We start from the raw sequence: 17,238 nt of genomic DNA on the forward strand, positions 1-17,238 counted from the left end.
TGTGAAGGTCTCCTTGGCCGGGTTGCTGGACATGTCACCTCTGCGGGAGATGAGGGACACCTCATACTCGGTGTCCGGCTTCAGGTTACCGATGGAGTACTGGTTCTCATCCTGGGTGAGATCAATGGTGGTGCGGTCGCCAGGCACATCTTTGATCCCGTAGGAGAGCTCAATGCCATCGATCTCGGCCAGGGGCTTGAACCAAGTGATCAGGGCTGTGGTGTCCGTGACATCTTTCACCTCGATCTGGCTGGGGGCGTCCAAGCCTGTGACGGGCAGACAGCAGAGTGGTTTCAGAGACTGGGGCCGGGGCCATGGGCTGAGCAGAGAGGGGTTTGCAGCCATCCATCTCCATGCATGGACAGATCAGTGTCTACTAACCATCTGACCTTCTTTTGTCTTTCTGAGTCTTCATTTCCCATTTGACAAACTCTAGATAGGCCAATGACAACTGTGTTGCAGGGCTTGTTGTTTTTTTGAACAGGAAGGAGATAATGTTTGCAAAGCACCGAGCGCAGAACCTGGAGCATGGCAGTCACACGATAAATGGTCGTTTCCCTATTATTATTATTGTTACCATGCTCATGAGTTAAGAAACAAGCTTAGGGCCTTTTTCAGTTAAAAAAACATTGATTTACATCTGAAACTAATGATGTACTACAAGTGCCGTTAATTGAATTTAAATTTTAAAAATTTAAATAAAATTTAATTAAAAAAAATAAAAAACAAAATAATCATTGATTTAGTCTCTCTGGCTTTTTAAATAAGCAAAACTCCCTGAATGGCTGATCAGAATTATGGAGCTCAAAAGGGAGGCCACCCCTGGTTTGCCCGGGTATGGAGAGTTACTTGTGAGGAAAGAATTCAGGCAGAAAGCCATGGCTGTCCCAAGCCTCACCATCTTTGTGCCTTCACCTCAGCCTCCTCCTGTCCCACCCAGCCTTGTGCTGTCATGTGCGAGTGTTGTGTTGTGACAGCAGGTGCGGCATGCTGTTTCTCCCCTCCTGGCCTCTGCATTTGCTCTTCCTGAGATCGCCCCTCCCCCTCGAAAAATCTCCTAGTCATCCCTCAAAACCCCACTTACATGGCACCTCCTAACGAGAGTCCTCTTTGACCCTTGTTGTAATCAGGTGAACACATACACCCTCCCCAGCAAGTACAAAGGTTCAGTTTATGTAAGATGGGTAAGTTCTAGGGATGTGCCCGACAACAAAGGGACCGGAGGGAACGCTACTCACGAAGAGAGCAGATCACATTCTAAGTGGTCTTAGAACAATTATAAATAAGAGAATCCAAGAAAAAAAAAAAAAGAGAGAGAGAGAGAGAGAATCCTAATACACTTTTTTTCACTGTTCTTTAACATATTTCTCTACAGTTTATGTATTATTCAACTTAGATAAGGTCTAAATTCATTTATTTGGAGAGTGGGTCTTTGACTTCCTTTTCATCCCCAACATAGCATCAGATTTTGTCCTTTATGTCTGAATTCTTTTTTTCTAATTATATAAACAATTTTAATGCAAACATTAAAACTCACCGAGAATTTGGCAAATGCCTAAAATTAAGATATGAAGGCATCCAGTCAATGTTTCTTTGTTTCTTCAATTTAAAAAGAGCTACGTTTGTGTTTTTAGCGCTGGTTTAGGAAACAATTAGGAAAGTTCCTTTCCAATGAAAGGAATTTCAGTGTTATATAGGGAATGAGAAAGAATAAGTCCAATCTGACTAGGAGAAACCTGCAGAGTCTATCTTTTGAATTCTAAGCATTCATCCATCAGCCTCAGCCTACAGACAATGAACCCATAGAATGCACAATGAAAACAAAGTTACAATTCAACAGTGAAGCTGCCTGTCCCGTGTTCTTACAGGTGTTAGCAAGCACCCCGACCACACCTGTTCCTGTCCTTAGCAGCCCTTTCGTAAGAAGTCGGGATTGAGTCGAACTCACTGATCACCCCCGCATCCCCCAGATTTGGATCCTTGAACAGAGGAACCTAGTACTGCTGTAGTTTACTACATGCCAAGCGCAGTGCTCTGTCTTGTATGTCTTAACTCTCATGACAACCCTGCAAGGACACTATAAACCCATGTTCCTGATGGCAGGTCACAGGCTTCAAGAAGTAGAACTTCACAAGGTGATGTGAGCTGCGAAGCTGGAATTCACATTCAGGTCTGTTTGGGTCCAAAGCCCATACTCTTGCTCCTTTAAATGTGAATGTCTCTCAAAAGCATCCAGGTGCCAGAAATGGTTGTAATACAGCCTTATACAGATACCAGGGCGAAGGAGCCAAAAATGCTTTGTCACCCAAACTTTGAGGTCCTTTAAACCTGGATAAAGTTCAGCCAGCAGTGAAATGAACATGGAAATGTCTGCCCCTCAGTGCTGATATTTATGTGAGACTAGGGAATTTAGGTGTTCAGATGTTTGTCCCGCAAGAAGAATAAAGCAGCTAATCCCCAGAAGTAAATTAAAAAGCAAGGAGCAGATAAATGTGTTTTGGAGTTTCGGTGTGCCCTCTCTACAGCAGGTAAGCATTTGCTGGATCTTTTCTACGCCTTTCTGGTGATCTAATGATTTTTTCCTGTCGATACCTGCTCTCTACCTACCACAGAGGGATGGTGTCAGAAATGATGGAAAACACTTGTCTATAGAGGAGACAATCTAGGAGTCGGCTCTGAGTGAGGCAAAATGTGCAAATATTTAAATGCAAGATGTTCTTTCTTGTCATTAGTCCACAAGTTTAAATTTTCCAACAACCTCCTGCCAAAAAGAATCAATCCCTTAAACAGTCGGCACAGATGCTATCTCAAAGAAGATGGAGAGGTTTTCCCAAATGGCGATGCAAAATAATTTTATTTATTTATTTATTGGTGTTCAAAATTTGACTTCTTGGTAAAACAACTCCAAATCCAGATTTTCTTTTTCCTCCTCACCAAAGGATCTAGTAGTGCCAAATTCTATTCTTCCCCCAAGTTCTGACATCTTTATTATTGAGTGACATTTAATGTATGTTCCTACTGGAGATACGGGATGAACATTCTACGTAGACCAGCGCCTCATCAGTGCCAGTGGAAAAGGGGGTGAGAGTTATAAAACTGACCCTCACTGACAATTGTGACCCTGTGGTGGCCCCCAAGTGTTCACCAGGTGGCATTTGTTAAACTGATTTCGAAGCCCTAAGCCTTAGTTTCTACTCTTGAAAAATAATAACAATAATATTTGCCCAACCTCTTTCCCAAGATCGGTGTATCAGATTAGGTGAGGTGGTAGGTTATTTATAATGGTCTCTCTTACTGATCTTCCTGTACCTGTGCCTGCCTTGATATGTCACTCTTGATATGTCACTCTTTCATCAAGGGATGGATCTGTTTCCTGCTCCTTACATCTGGACTGGCCTTGAGATGTGCTTTGACGGAGTGATTCAAGGCTAAGCTGCCATGTGACCAGGCCCAGGTTGGCCTACAGAGGCCACCCGAGGCCAACCAGCCCCCAGCCACACAGATGCAGAAGCGAGCCCACTCCAAAACAGAACTGACCAGCTGAGCCCAACCCCAAATCAGCAATGTGCAGAACTATTGTTTCAAACCACTTAAGTTTGGAGTTTGTTCTTTACATAGCAAAACCTAGTTGATGCAGAAGCTCTGTAAGAGGAAATGTTATCCAGAGAAGGCACTGTGGGGCACGGTCAGCTTTATCACAGGGTCCGTGCTATTAAAGGTGATACTCACGGGTGGTGGTCACCCTCTTCAGGCCTGGGCCCCGCGTATTGTTTTTCACGATGTGCAGAGAAATCTCGTATTCTTGCCCAGGAGCTAGGCCCGTCTGCCGGTATGTGGTCTCTGGTCTCCTCAGGCTTTTGGTGATCTCTCCCTCATCTTCTTTATTCTGAAAGACAGGAGAGAGTCTTGGTAAGACCTAAAGAAGGTTCCAGTCTCTCCTCCTCTGTGGCTCGCTCCTTCTGCATCCACTCCTTCGCTGAGCTCTCCCTAGCCAGCAGACCAGCATGGCAGAGGATGCATGGAGGATAAGGACGTCTCTCGAGTTGGCTTCTGCCTCTTGTAAACCTCTATACTCACTCCTTGGACACTCAAGTCAAGTGCCAGAATGTGAGAGCCAAAGCAGTCCAGAGCCACAGATTCAATCCTTCTTTTGACAGTCTGGGAAGCAAGCAACAGAGAAGTTGTGGGGCTGTCCCATTGGCTGGTTAGTGCCAGAGCCTGGACTCAGGAACCTACTTCCCAGAGAGAAGGGATACTGAAGGTCAGATATGCCTGGGGACATCTGGAGACAGAGCTCATTTGTTCTCTTCTGAGTAGACGTTTCCAAGACTATGAGGAGCAAGGGGACAGCTCAGCATCTGTTTGAGCTCACAGCCCTAAGGGCTATGCTTACTGACTTCTTAAAATCACTTAGAATGTATTCGCAGACGTGCAGGGACTAAGTAACCACAGCCCTGTCTCCCACCAGAAGCGAAGGCAATAACATTGATATAAAAGTCTGTAGAGGGACGCCTGGGTGGCTCAGTTGGTTAAGCAGCTGCCTTCGGCTCAGGTCATGATCCCGGTGTCCTGGGATCGAGTCCCACATCGGGCTCCAGTCTTCTGCATTTTGAGAAAATTGGATCTTGCTTCCTCAGTCTCATCTAGAGGATCTGTTTTATAGTCTCTATGCTGGGGTTTTTTGTCAGTTCCGGGGGCTCAAGTCAGTTTACATAAAACCACTTTAGGAAGATCAGAGATAAATGAACACGGTCCAAGTAAGGTTGTACTGAGGAAGGGGAGGAGTCTTTGCAAAACAGTCCCTCACTGGAGAGAAAGACTGAGGCCTGGACAAACAGAGCTTATTAAGCTCAATTAAAAGCAAAGGTGCCATCTTCAATCATCTCCTGTACACACAAAGTACAGCAATAACACACCTGTCTGAATATGCCTTCCCGGTGACAATTCACCCAGGGCGGAGCTTAAGTGGGCTTTTCGTGACCTAGGAATAAAGGACTTTCTCTAGAAAGGGATCCTGTAAACAACAGAGCAAGAACTGCCTCGAGCTCATTTAAAAGAACAAATTGTTTCTCCATTTATGCCTCCCATTGGCTGCTAGTTTCAAAAGAGCTCTATGTGTCCATTAAAGGACACTTCTAACCTGAAAATCCTAGCTTGACTGGATGGAAGACATCCTTTCTGAGGGAAAAAAATCTTTATTTTCAAGAATCTATTTAATTCAGACTTTTCCAAGTTCTGGGAAAAGTTCTTCCTTAGTGTTTCACATTGACAAAGCCTGCACTCCAGCAAATCTTATTTGATCTGAACAGGGGTCTGCAAACTATGATCCGAGGGCCAAGTCTGGCCTGTTGCCTACTTTGGTAATGAACTGTTAACAAGAGTTTTTTATAGTTTTCAATGGTTGGGGGCAAAAATCCAAAAAGAAGAATATTTCATAATATATGAAAATACAAATGAAATTCAAATTTTGGTGTATAAATAAAGTTTTATTGGAACAGCCATGCTTGTTAATTCATGTATTGTTGATGGCTGCTTTTGTGCTACAGGGGTCCTTGAATAGTTGTGACAGAAAACTTATGGCCTGAAAAGTCTAAAATATTTACTCTCTGGCCCTTTACAGAAAATGTTGGCCATGCTTCATCTTGAACTCCACTCTACGGGCTCCTCATATAACGCAAATTTATGCCCTGAAGCTTACCTGAAGCAGTTCTTAACCACACAAATGTGATATTGATCAGAAAGAGAGGACCCAATGCATCTCATTTTGGGGAAAGAAAGGGAAAGTCAGCCATCCTTAAACCCACTGGCCCTTGTGAGGCCAAAAGCACTGCTACTGATGTAACAGTTGTCTCCTTGATCTTGGGATTTAAGCACAACTAAAATCAAGAGTGTGTCCTTTTCAAATATTCTAGTAGTCCTCATGCATTTAGAGATATAGGACAAAAACCAATCTAAGCCACACTTCAAGGGTAGGGAGATTAATCCTATCATCCACACATGCCCCCTGTGACTCATCCCACTTTCCTCTCCTTTTCTCCTGCTGTCAAAACTGCTTGTGAGGAGCTTGGATGGCACTGACAATTTTCCTCTTTATGTGGATTAATTCACCATCTCTCCTTCTCAGCTAACTGCTTTTTAAGCTGTCTTTCTAATTCAGACATAAAGCCTTTTTTATTTTTTCCCATGAAAACAATGTCAAGAACCATTGTTGCAGGGAAGGTGAGGCGAGTTACCTAACTGGGGTGGGGAGGAGTGGGTCAGGGATGGTTTAGGAAAGCTCTTGCAGTAAAGATGGATGCAGAAAGGACAGGAGAGGATGCGCAGTGGGAACTATCCCTTCCTGAGGAGAACCATCTCTTCTCTCTAGAATGTTTTTTTTTTATGCCACTGACACTATTGTATGACACCTCTCACGTCCTGCTCCCTCCATTCTTACAGCTGACAGATGATTTCCACATAACATCATGTTGCTCAGTAAATAGTAATAATCAGGGTGATGTTTCCACCAAAACATTTGACTATCCTTCTACTTTTTTTTTTTTTTAACAAGCAGGTCAAGGAAGAGTATCAGTTTATCTTTAGTGAGCCATACTATGACTGTTTCTGTCATGGGTGCTATTGGCGTCCCCTACTCCCACCCTTTCTCACTAAACAAATGCTAGTCAGATAAGTGAAAGGTATAACTTCAGTGAATAGAATTGAGATAAATTGAAGGGATAATTATGAAATTAGAGGGAATGCTACAAACAAAAATACAGTGGACAATAGCTGAGGTGGGGACTAAGAAGTTTCACATAAATGCAAACTCTACATTTCAACAGCAAATGACACATTGGTGGCCTTATTGTCCCCAAAGCCCAGTGTTTCCGCTGTGTTGTTCCACACTGCATTTCTTGGCATTTCTTTATGAAAAGGCTGTTGTCTTTTTCTTACAGCTGTGCACTGGCATCTACCCTCTGAACAATGTCAGTGGGCCTGGGAAATCAGAATTTCGAAATCCCATTTCTATGCTCAGGGTGGGTTGACCAGCTGGCCTGGAGGAATTTCTGGCTGTGCCAACTTTAAACCTTCTGATGTGCCAGCTTTAAATCTTCCACCATCTTGTAGATGGTGATTACCAAGTGCTAGCTAATTAGGAATTCACTTGCGGCGTTCACTGATGGGAGAGAGTGATTCTCCCAAAGCAGGTGGATGGCCAAATTCAAGCCTGAGGACCCAAAGGGTAGAGTTAATTGCTTTGATCTCACCTTGCAAAGTCAAGATAATCAAAATTAAATGCCTTGCCTGCCTTAAAACTTTTCAGTGACTCTTTATCACTGTCAAGAATGGAGTCAAAACCCCTTAGCACGATATTCACTGCCCTTCGTAGACAGTCTCTGATGATGTCTCGAACCCCATACCTTGCTGTGCTCCTACTCTATCTTAGGGCAGGACTGGGAAGCCTGTGTTTCACTAGTAGGAAGTGGCTCATGTCTTCTCACATGCTGTTCCTCCTGCTGGAAATGTCATTACCCCCTTCCGCACTTCCTTTCCTCTTTGGAGACTCAGCCAAGTGTCACGTCTTCCAAAAGGCCTTCTCTGGTATCCATCTTTCCCTTTGCTCAGGTCTGGAATGGATCCTTGTTTCTGCTCCCATAGCTTCCCAAACTTCCCTCTAAAACAGACTAGTTATAGTCTTATAATTTTGGTTTCAGTTCTTTCTTTCTCACTGCAGTGTGCCTCACTGTGTGCCTTCCTGTTCTACAGAGACACCAGCATTGCCCGACCCATAGCAGGTAAGTAATAAATATTTGTTGGAGGGTTAAATATTTGAATAAATTCGGTTTGCTCCATGAATAAATCAAAATGGTATCACAGCAGAATGTTCCCTGTTACTTGCAGCTGTGACTACAAGCAAAATGCCACCGTTCTGCTTTCCAAACCTATGAGAACTACCGGGGTATCACAGATGAGTTCCTATGCTGGTAAGGAAAGATGCTTTCTTGGCCTTGTGTTTTTCATATTCTCTCTGCTCTATGTCCCTCGTGCTCACAGCAAATTCATGGCCTCCACTTTAAGTGGGGTTTCATTGAGTTTATCAAAATATAAATGCAGGGTGTGGAGCATGGGGGAGATGCCTGGCACACATTAATTTTCCTCAACTTTAATGGGCTTCTACCTTTCTCTCTTTCCTTCTCTCTCTCCCTCCCTCCCTCTCCCGATCCTCCCTCCTTTCCTTTCTCCTTCCCTCCTCTCTTTCCTTCCTTTTCTATCTAGAGTAGGCTTAACTGAAGACAACAGAGTAACTTTTCTTCCCTTAATCCTGAACAGAGGGAATTTGGGCTGTTAATGCAGAAGTAGAAGGAAAAGACCAGGAGATTCAATGGAAACATTACCACTCTGGAGTAGCTAGGGTTCCCCAAGCCTCATGAAGCATATGTCTTATGCTTGGCCCTGTCTAAGGCATTGGGGATGATACAGCACATCACTAGATAAAGGGGACAGAGTCTTTACATTCTGGTCTGTAGTAGGAGGCAGGTCATAGGCAAATAAACCAACTACTGAAAAATATCAGGGCAGGTAAGGAATTCTGCAGCAGCATGAAGGAGTCAGTCAGGATGGAAACACCATTTCAGATTGGTGGCCAGAGAAGTCTGCTGAGAAATCACTTGAGCTAAATAAAATGAGGGGGATGCCAATGAATAACCGGGAGAGGAGTAGTATTTGGACAGTAGAAATAGCATGCGCAAATGCCCTGAGGTAGGAGCAGGCTTGGTATACTCAAGGAACAGCAGGAAGGCCAGGGTGACCAGGGTGAAACGAACAAGGGGATAAATGGTGGGAGTGAGGTCAGAGAGACTGGAAGGAACAGATCCTTTAGGGCCATGTAGGCTGTGGTAGGGTCTCTGGATTTTATTTCAGGTGTGATGGGCAGCTGGCTTACACATACTTTTAATTTGGTTCTGCGTCAAGGAAAAAGTTTGCCCTTTGGCTCAATTCCATGGTTAGAGCTCTGGAATTCCCTGGGGAAAAACTGCTCTGGGGACAGCCAATTCCACATCTTCTCCATAAGACCCCTTTGCAGACTTGTGCTCTTATCCAGTGATGGGGCTGCTTGAGTGGTTTGAGCATCCAATCTTGGTTTCAGCTCAAGTCATGATCTCAAGACTGTGGGATCCAGCCCTGTATCAGAGGCTCTGCACTCAGCATGGAGTCTGCTTGAGAGTCTCTCTCCTGTTCTGTCTCCCTCTGCCCCTCCTGCTCATGCCCTCTCCTTCAAATAAATAAACAAATATTTTTAAAAAAGAAATTAAAAAAAAAAGGAATCTAGCAATGCAGAATGGGGAGTCTCTTGCTTCTGAGGTTTGAACCTATGGGCCTGTGACATCTTGGGACTCAAAATCCCATAAGTACACTTGCTCAGGAGGTCCCGTGTGATATGTTTCTTTCTTCTTCTCATAGGTACGAGGTCAAGCCTATATTTGTACTTATTTCCATAATCTTCAGCACAGTCCTGTTTGCCTTTATGTGTCTGCGCAAGAGTTTCCGCCCATCTCAAGCCTTTCCTGATGCCCAGAAATCATCCCATGTTCCTGCTGAACTCTCTGTTCCCCCAGCTTTAGCAAATGGAGTGTTGTGTTGTCGGGCTGTGTATCAGCAAGTTCCTCAGCAGCACACATCTATCCTAATCCTAATTGATCTAGAATCCCTAGAACTTAGTGCACAGATTTCAGCTGTAAACATTACTGGTCAAGTAACGTAGAAGACTTGAAAAGATAGAATTCGAGAGAAGGAAAGAGATGTCCACCTCACTTTTAATGAAATAAAACTGTCCTATGGAGAAAGCCCTACGGAAAAATATTCTGGAGACCATGGGGGAAGAGCCAATAAAAGGGACTCTGCACATTTTTTTTTCCCCTGAAATGAAAGATGTCTTTAAATAGACAACGTGATTTTTTGGAAACCATATTAAGGATGTGTGGTGGAGGAAATGAAACCACTGAGTCTTTGGGATGCCAAAACTGGGCTTTTAGTTGGAGACAAAGTAATCTCAGCCTGTGGTTCACTTGAAAACTTTTGTCTTCCTGAGCTGCTGAGGTCTGGGGCTTCTCCGCTGGAGACAGGAGATAACCTACCTACAGCCAGAGAGTAAAATGGAGTAAAATGAAGTAGAGATAGAAAATCTTTGCTATAGCATTTGTCAAATGCAAGGAAAAGTGGGAAGAGAGAGAGAGAGAGAGAAGGAAGAGGAGGAGAGGAAGTAGGAAGAACAAAGAGAAAGAAATGTCTTCTCTCTTGTTTTTCAGGTTCATTTGCTGTCCCTTGACACCTTCTGACAAGCTCATGATTATAAAGTTGAAACACTCAAATCTCTACCAGAGAACTATTTTTTCTGGATTCTATGTTGCCCCTCCTTACCTAGGATTGAACTGTCCCTCCAGAATGCCTTGATGATCATCTCATAGATGGGTGGGAAGCAGTGCAAAGTCAACAGAATTGACCACTTGAGCTCACTTGAGACTCTGTGAAGAGGCTGCTCTTTGTCTACCAATAATCCCTTCTCTCTCTCTTATAAACAACCATAATTTTATGTGGGCAGCAACAAGCTGAGCCAGAAGACTACTTTTCCTAGACTTGCTTATAGCGTGGAGTAGCCCATGAAATATGAGTAGTAGTCAATGGTGAAGTTTCCAGAAAGACTCTTCTAGGAGGTACTCCTTCTTGGTTTTGTTTCTTCCTCCTTCAGGCTGCCTAGAACACAGATGTGAAGGCTGTACTGTGGCAGCCATATTGTGACATGGAAGTGACTTTGGGAATGGAGCCGAGGACTAAGAATGGTGGAACAGAAAAAGAGAAGGAGACCAAGTCCCTGATAACTTGGCACTATTACCCAAGACCTGAACCACCTAGCTTCAGATTTACCTTATGAGAAACCAACTTCCATTTTGCTGAAGTGACTGTTTTTTGAGTTCTCTGTTATATGCAAGGGAAGGTACTCATAAATGACGAAGACTCTTCAAGGCCATTTCCAGATTTGCCCATCATTACGACTTCTTTTCTGCTTATCAAGATTGAGTTGGACTAACATCTCTGCCGTGACACTTTCTCCAGCTGACCCTGATTCTCCCAATCACCCCCTTTCCTTGATGGCGCTCAATCTAATATTCCCACTGTCTAATTTTCCCCACAGACAGTGAGCAGGAGCACATGAGTGAAAATAACAATGCTAAGTACAGGACTCACTTTCCCCTTAGATATCAGCACACTACAATGTATTGAGTGGGTTTTCTCAATAAAGACTAAATTGAGACTAAAGACTTTCCTTGTCAAGCCCTGAAGAATTAACATTTTTCACCCATACCTCTTGAATAGTTTGGGGCCACAATTCCGTGCACATATTTTTCATACTGGAAGAATGGATTTTTTTTTCTGATTATTTTTTTCAACTTAGCCACTGAGGAACTATGGCAGCAGGTACCAGGAACAGGATATTGGGCTAGAAGGAACACCACACTTCAGGATTTAGCTGTCATGGAAAAAAGAAGTTTGCCTCTTAGAGACTAAGAGAAAAGAGAAAATGGGGAGGGCACTGTGCTAGCCTCCAAGGATCAGATGCAACTTTTCAGGTAACCTTGGAAGGAAGCAGAAGACCTGAAATAAAGACATTTAGTGGGATGGGTGCTTGGCTGGCTCAGTCGGTAGAACACGTGACTCCTGATTTGGGGGTCATAAGTTTGAGCCCCACGTTAGGTGTAGAAATTACTAAAAAAAAAAAAAAAAATAATAATGGTAAATAAACATAAAAAACATTAAGTGGAAAAAAACCAAAAAATTATTACCAACACCTTGGTCATCTTGAAAAAAAAATAAAATGAGAAGTAAATTCATTGTTAGGCTAAAGAAGGGGAACAAAAAAATAAGAAATGGTTTAAAAAACTCTGTAAAATGCACAAAATAAAATAAAATTTAAAAATCCCAAGACAAACACAAACCCCGGTGCTTTAAGTTCTCCTAGGAAGAAATATCTTAGAAAATGCTAGTGATTTCCCAGCAAGAAGACTTCGCTGAATCAGTTGACAAAGGTAAAGAGATTTAAGTAGCTCCTTCAAAGCACTATGTAGAGAAAGTTGTGTGTTTTCCCACCTGGTTTTCCCCTGGGGAGACAGCCTGACTTCCGGGTCTGCAAACCTCAGAATCAGCAGAGGGTCTGGAGAGAGCTCAGAGGCTGACCTCACCTGTGGATGCCTTTACTTGTGCGGGTTTGCTCTTATGTCTGCCCTTCTCGGCGATGAGGAGGATGCTGTACTCCTTCCCGGGCTCCAGGCCTCTCAGGACATAGGACGTGGTGTCTCTCGGAAGCTTCACGTCCACCGGCTGGCCGGAGGGCAGGCTGTAGTTGAGGCGGTAATGGTCAAACTTGGCTAAAGGCCTCCTCCAGAGCAGGGTCAGGTTGGTCTCTGTGGTTTCAGAAACGCGCAGGTCCCTGGGTGCGTCCATGTCTGGGAGGAAAGCAGAGAGATGTCCAGGCCTCAGGCGGGGAGGCAGGGCTGCTTTGGGCTAAGCATCCCAGCTCTGCTCTACAGGGGCTGTATGGCTGCAGGCAACTTCCTCGTCTGGGTCTGTTTTCACGTTTTGGAAGATTAAAAAGGATATAGTGGTATATATCCATACCATGAAATATTACTCAGTTAAAAGCATCTAAAAAGAACTGACTGTTGACACAAGGAACAATTTGAACAGACCTCGGACCTTGAGAGAATTACATGGAGTGAAAAAGCCTCTCTCTGCAGGTTGCATTCTCTGTATGATTCCTTATATGTAGCATTCTTGAAATAACAACAGTACAGAGATGAAGACTGGGGATTGCCCAGGGATAGGGAGAGGGGGAGGGAGGGAAGGAGTTGCCTGTGGCTATAAAAAAAGGGGACAAAAGCGACCCTAGTGATGGAACTATTCTGTGTCTTAACCATACCGATGGATGAGAAAAGCTGCTCAGGATAAAACGGTGTAGGGCTAGGGGCGCCTGGGTGGCTCAGTGGGTTAAAGCCTCTGCCTTCGGCTCAGGTCATAGTCCCAGTGTCCTGGGATCGAGCCCCACAACGGGCTCTCTGCTCAGCAGGGAACCTGCCTCCTCCTCTCTCTCTCTGCCTGCCTCTCTGTCTACTTGTGATCTCTATCTGTCAAATAAATAAATAAAATCTAAAAAAAAAAAAAAAAAAAAAACCAAAAAAAAAAAAAAACGGTGTAGGGCTAAGTATACCCACCTACAAAAATGAGCTGCATGTACTGCCCGGTGAAATATACATAAAGCTGATAGATTGTGTCAATGTCAATTTCCTTGTTGTGATATTGTTCAATGATTACACAGTTGTTAACCATTGGAGGAAAGTGGGCAAAGGGTTTAGGGGGAATCTCTCTGTGTCATTTCTCACAACAGCATGTGAACTGACAATTACCTCCAAAGAAAAAGATAAAAAAGAGTGTGTGGGGCACCTGGGTGGCTCAGTCAGTTAAGCAACTACCTTCCGCTCAGGTCATGATCCCAAGGTCCTGGGATAGAGGCCTGCATTGAGCTCCCTGCTCACTGGGGAGTCTGCTTCTCCCTCTCCCTGCTGCTCTGCCTACTTGTGATCTCTCTCTCTGTCAAATACATAAATAAAATCTTACAAAAAAAAAGTGTGTTTGTGCAAGTGGTCAGCATTGAGTCCATAATGGGGAAGCTCTATGAGGCATGACCTTCATCCCCTTTGCACACCAGACCCCTTTTCTCCACAGTGACTGGGGGAAGGATGGAAGAGGCTGGTGGAAAAGTAGAGGGAAAAATTTTCTTTTAACAAATTTTCCAGGGAGGGGAGAAAACTTGAGTAAAGAATCAATGGCTTCAAATCATACAGCTCCTTCCTCATCACCCTCTTCCAGAGCCTGGAACTTCAGGATGAAAGTAAGAGCACAGTCTGTCTGGAACTATGTTCCTGCTACTTACTGTCTGTAGGACAAGGGTATACTATAAAAGTCAGGTGTTTCCTAAAAGAAAACCTCCCAGATGTGTTTTGATCAGACTGTGGTTTATTTAAAAAAAAAAAAAAGAAGAAGAAGAAAGAAAAAGAACTGATTATGAACTTAAAAAAAAGTTTGCAGGTTTCTTATAAAATCTGGTTCCAATTTCTCATAAAAAAAAAAAAAAAAACCTCATTCCCCTTTAGAATCATTAAGATGCGGTGTGCTTACGTTACTTTTGAATTGGACATCTGGGCTAGATGATTCTAGGGGCCGCTTTCTCCTCTGTGCATCTACTGTTTCTTTCCAAATAGGTTTTCTGCCTCCTGGGCCCCAGTGCATCTGCCAGCGCCAGCCCAGAGGTGGTGGGGACCAATGGCTGTCTCACCTGTGGCCGCATTGATGGTGGCTGGATCGCTCTCCTTGTCAGCCTTCACAGCAGACACTCCGATCCCATATTCAGTTCCCGGCCTCAAACCTAAGGGAGAATGTGCAGGTGGATATTTAGCCCCAAACTGGGAAGACTTTCAGAGGATCATGAAGACAGTCCTGAGCTGTCACTGGAGCCTATGATCTCTCAGTGTCTGGTATGTTCTACAGACTGTCTCGCTGAAGTCCAAGTGAGAGAACTGCTGGGTTTGCACTTCTTTCTCTCTGTGGGGGGCTGCAAAATGGGGACATGCCCCACCCCTCCCAACCTGGTGTGCGTGTGGGCTGGGTCTGGGAGGCAGAGCTCACCTATGAGCGTGGCTTTGGTGGTGGCTTGCTGGCTCCGTGGGACTTCAACCTCGGCGTGGTCACCTCCCGAGATGGGTGCATACTTAATTCTGTAACTGTCAGGGGCCGCCTTGCCGTTCTTCCATTCCAGGGTGATGCTGTTGTCCGTCTGGGAGACGCGACGGAGATTCCTAGGAGCATCCAGGCCTGTTTGGAAGAGGAAGAGACATTTGCATTGAAAACACCAGGCACTAGGAGAGCGGGAGTCTGAAAATTCAAGCTGAGACATGAAACGCACCTGTGCCTGGAGAAAAAATGGCAACACCCCCTCAACTCAATACCCAACGGACAGATCTAACAAATACTGCATCTCAGGCACCTCTTTTGCCCTTATTTTATTTTACTTATTTGTTTACCTTTCCCCGTTATTAATGTGTGTGATACTCTAGTCATTTTCATGCTCCTCAGATTTTATGCTTAAAAAAACTACACAGAGAGGCACCTGGGTGGCTCAGTGGGTTAAAGCCTTTGCCTTTGGCTCAGGTCATGGTCTCAGGGTCCTGGGATCGAGCCCTGCATTGGGCTCTCTGCTCAGCAGGGAGCTTGCTTCCCTTCCTCTCTCTCTGCCTGCCTCTCTGCCTAACTTGTGATCTCTGTCTGCCAAATAAATAAATAAAATCTTAAAAAAAAAAAAAAGAAAAAACTACACAGAAACTTACGAATAAGGTCTGTGAGTGTAAGAACTTGTCTGCTGTGCCCATCTCTGTATTTCTAATAATTCATATGTTTCTGAGCTCTGAAAAAATATTTATTGACTCAATGATCGATGGATCCATTGGGACTTCTAAGAAAATGCCACAGGGGTGCCTGGCTGGCTCAGTCAGTAAGTCTCCGTTTTCAGCTCGGATCATGATCTCAAGGGCCTGGATGAAACCACGTGTCCGGCTCCGTGCTCAGCTGGGAGTCGGCTTCTGGGTTTTCTCTCTCCCTCTCCCTCTGCCCCTACCCTCACTTGTGCTCTCTCTCTCAAATAATAAAATCTTTAAAAAAAAGGAATGCCAGAGGCACCTTTGTTATTCATGCTTTCCATAAACTGTCTTTTATTATGGAAATATTTACATGAATTTTATTTTAATCAGAACTTCTTTTACCTGAGATTGTCAAACCAGCACCTTCCCAGTATGCTTTTGTGTGTGTGTGTGTGTGTGTGTGTGTGTGTGTGTGTTTTAGAAGGTTATTTGGATAGAGTTTTTTTTTACTTGAAAAAGTTGATCAATCGCTACAATATTTTTAAATAAACATTTTAAGGAATGAAATTTCCCTTTCTACTGTCTATTTCTATTTCTACTGTCAGAGGAGCCTGGAAGGAACCCCAGCAGAGTGGGATGGAAGTCTCACAACCCTTCTTTCCTGGCTGTTCACCGGGGAAGGCCCACTACCTGTTGTGAAGGTCTCCTTGGCCGGGTTGCTGGACATGTCACCTCTGCGGGAGATGAGGGACACCTCATACTCGGTGTCCGGCTTCAGGTTACCGATGGAGTACTGGTTCTCATCCTGGGTGAGATCAATGGTGGTGCGGTCGCCAGGCACATCTTTGATCCCGTAGGAGAGCTCAATGCCATCGATCTCGGCCAGGGGCTTGAACCAAGTGATCAGGGCTGTGGTGTCCGTGACATCTTTCACCTCGATCTGGCTGGGGGCGTCCAAGCCTGTGACGGGCAGACAGCAGAGTGGTTTCAGAGACTGGGGCCGGGGCCATGGGCTGAGCAGAGAGGGGTTTGCAGCCATCCATCTCCATGCATGGACAGATCAGTGTCTACTAACCATCTGACCTTCTTTTGTCTTTCTGAGTCTTCATTTCCCATTTGACAAACTCTAGATAGGCCAATGACAACTGTGTTGCAGGGCTTGTTGTTTTTTTGAACAGGAAGGAGATAATGTTTGCAAAGCACCGAGCGCAGAACCTGGAGCATGGCAGTCACACGATAAATGGTCGTTTCCCTATTATTATTATTGTTACCATGCTCATGAGTTAAGAAACAAGCTTAGGGCCTTTTTCAGTTAAAAAAACATTGATTTACATCTGAAACTAATGATGTACTACAAGTGCCGTTAATTGAATTTAAATTTTAAAAATTTAAATAAAATTTAATTAAAAAAAATAAAAAACAAAATAATCATTGATTTAGTCTCTCTGGCTTTTTAAATAAGCAAAACTCCCTGAATGGCTGATCAGAATTATGGAGCTCAAAAGGGAGGCCACCCCTGGTTTGCCCGGGTATGGAGAGTTACTTGTGAGGAAAGAATTCAGGCAGAAAGCCATGGCTGTCCCAAGCCTCACCATCTTTGTGCCTTCACCTCAGCCTCCTCCTGTCCCACCCAGCCTTGTGCTGTCATGTGCGAGTGTTGTGTTGTGACAGCAGGTGCGGCATGCTGTTTCTCCCCTCCTGGCCTCTGCATTTGCTCTTCCTGAGATCGCCCCTCCCCCTCGAAAAATCTCCTAGTCATCCCTCAAAACCCCACTTACATGGCACCTCCTAACGA

The 17,238-nt window shown here is 44.3% G+C and overlaps 1 protein-coding gene and 1 long non-coding RNA gene across 2 annotated transcripts in view; one reads left to right on the plus strand and one right to left on the minus strand.

The window, feature by feature from the left end:
• LOC111146196 (tenascin C) overlaps window positions 1-17,238 on the minus strand; it is a 110,180-nt gene that overhangs the window by 54,068 nt on the left and 38,874 nt on the right. The window contains exons 7-10 of the mRNA XM_022501635.1: window positions 16,134-16,403; window positions 14,716-14,901; window positions 14,366-14,455; window positions 12,216-12,479 (exon numbers count right to left, since the gene is read on the minus strand). Of these exons, the coding sequence (XP_022357343.1) occupies window positions 12,216-12,479; window positions 14,366-14,455; window positions 14,716-14,901; window positions 16,134-16,403 (810 nt within the window). The remainder of the gene's footprint in view (window positions 1-12,215; window positions 12,480-14,365; window positions 14,456-14,715; window positions 14,902-16,133; window positions 16,404-17,238) is intronic.
• On the plus strand, window positions 6,574-11,290 carry LOC111146198. Its single transcript, XR_002640525.1, has 3 exons — window positions 6,574-7,775; window positions 7,882-7,964; window positions 10,287-11,290. It is a non-coding gene; the product is annotated as an uncharacterized LOC111146198 (long non-coding RNA).

This window comes from Enhydra lutris, unplaced genomic scaffold (genome assembly GCF_002288905.1).
Source record: "Enhydra lutris kenyoni isolate GAN:26980312 unplaced genomic scaffold, ASM228890v2 scaffoldscaffold13, whole genome shotgun sequence".
NCBI classification, from domain to species: domain Eukaryota; kingdom Metazoa; phylum Chordata; class Mammalia; order Carnivora; family Mustelidae; genus Enhydra; species Enhydra lutris.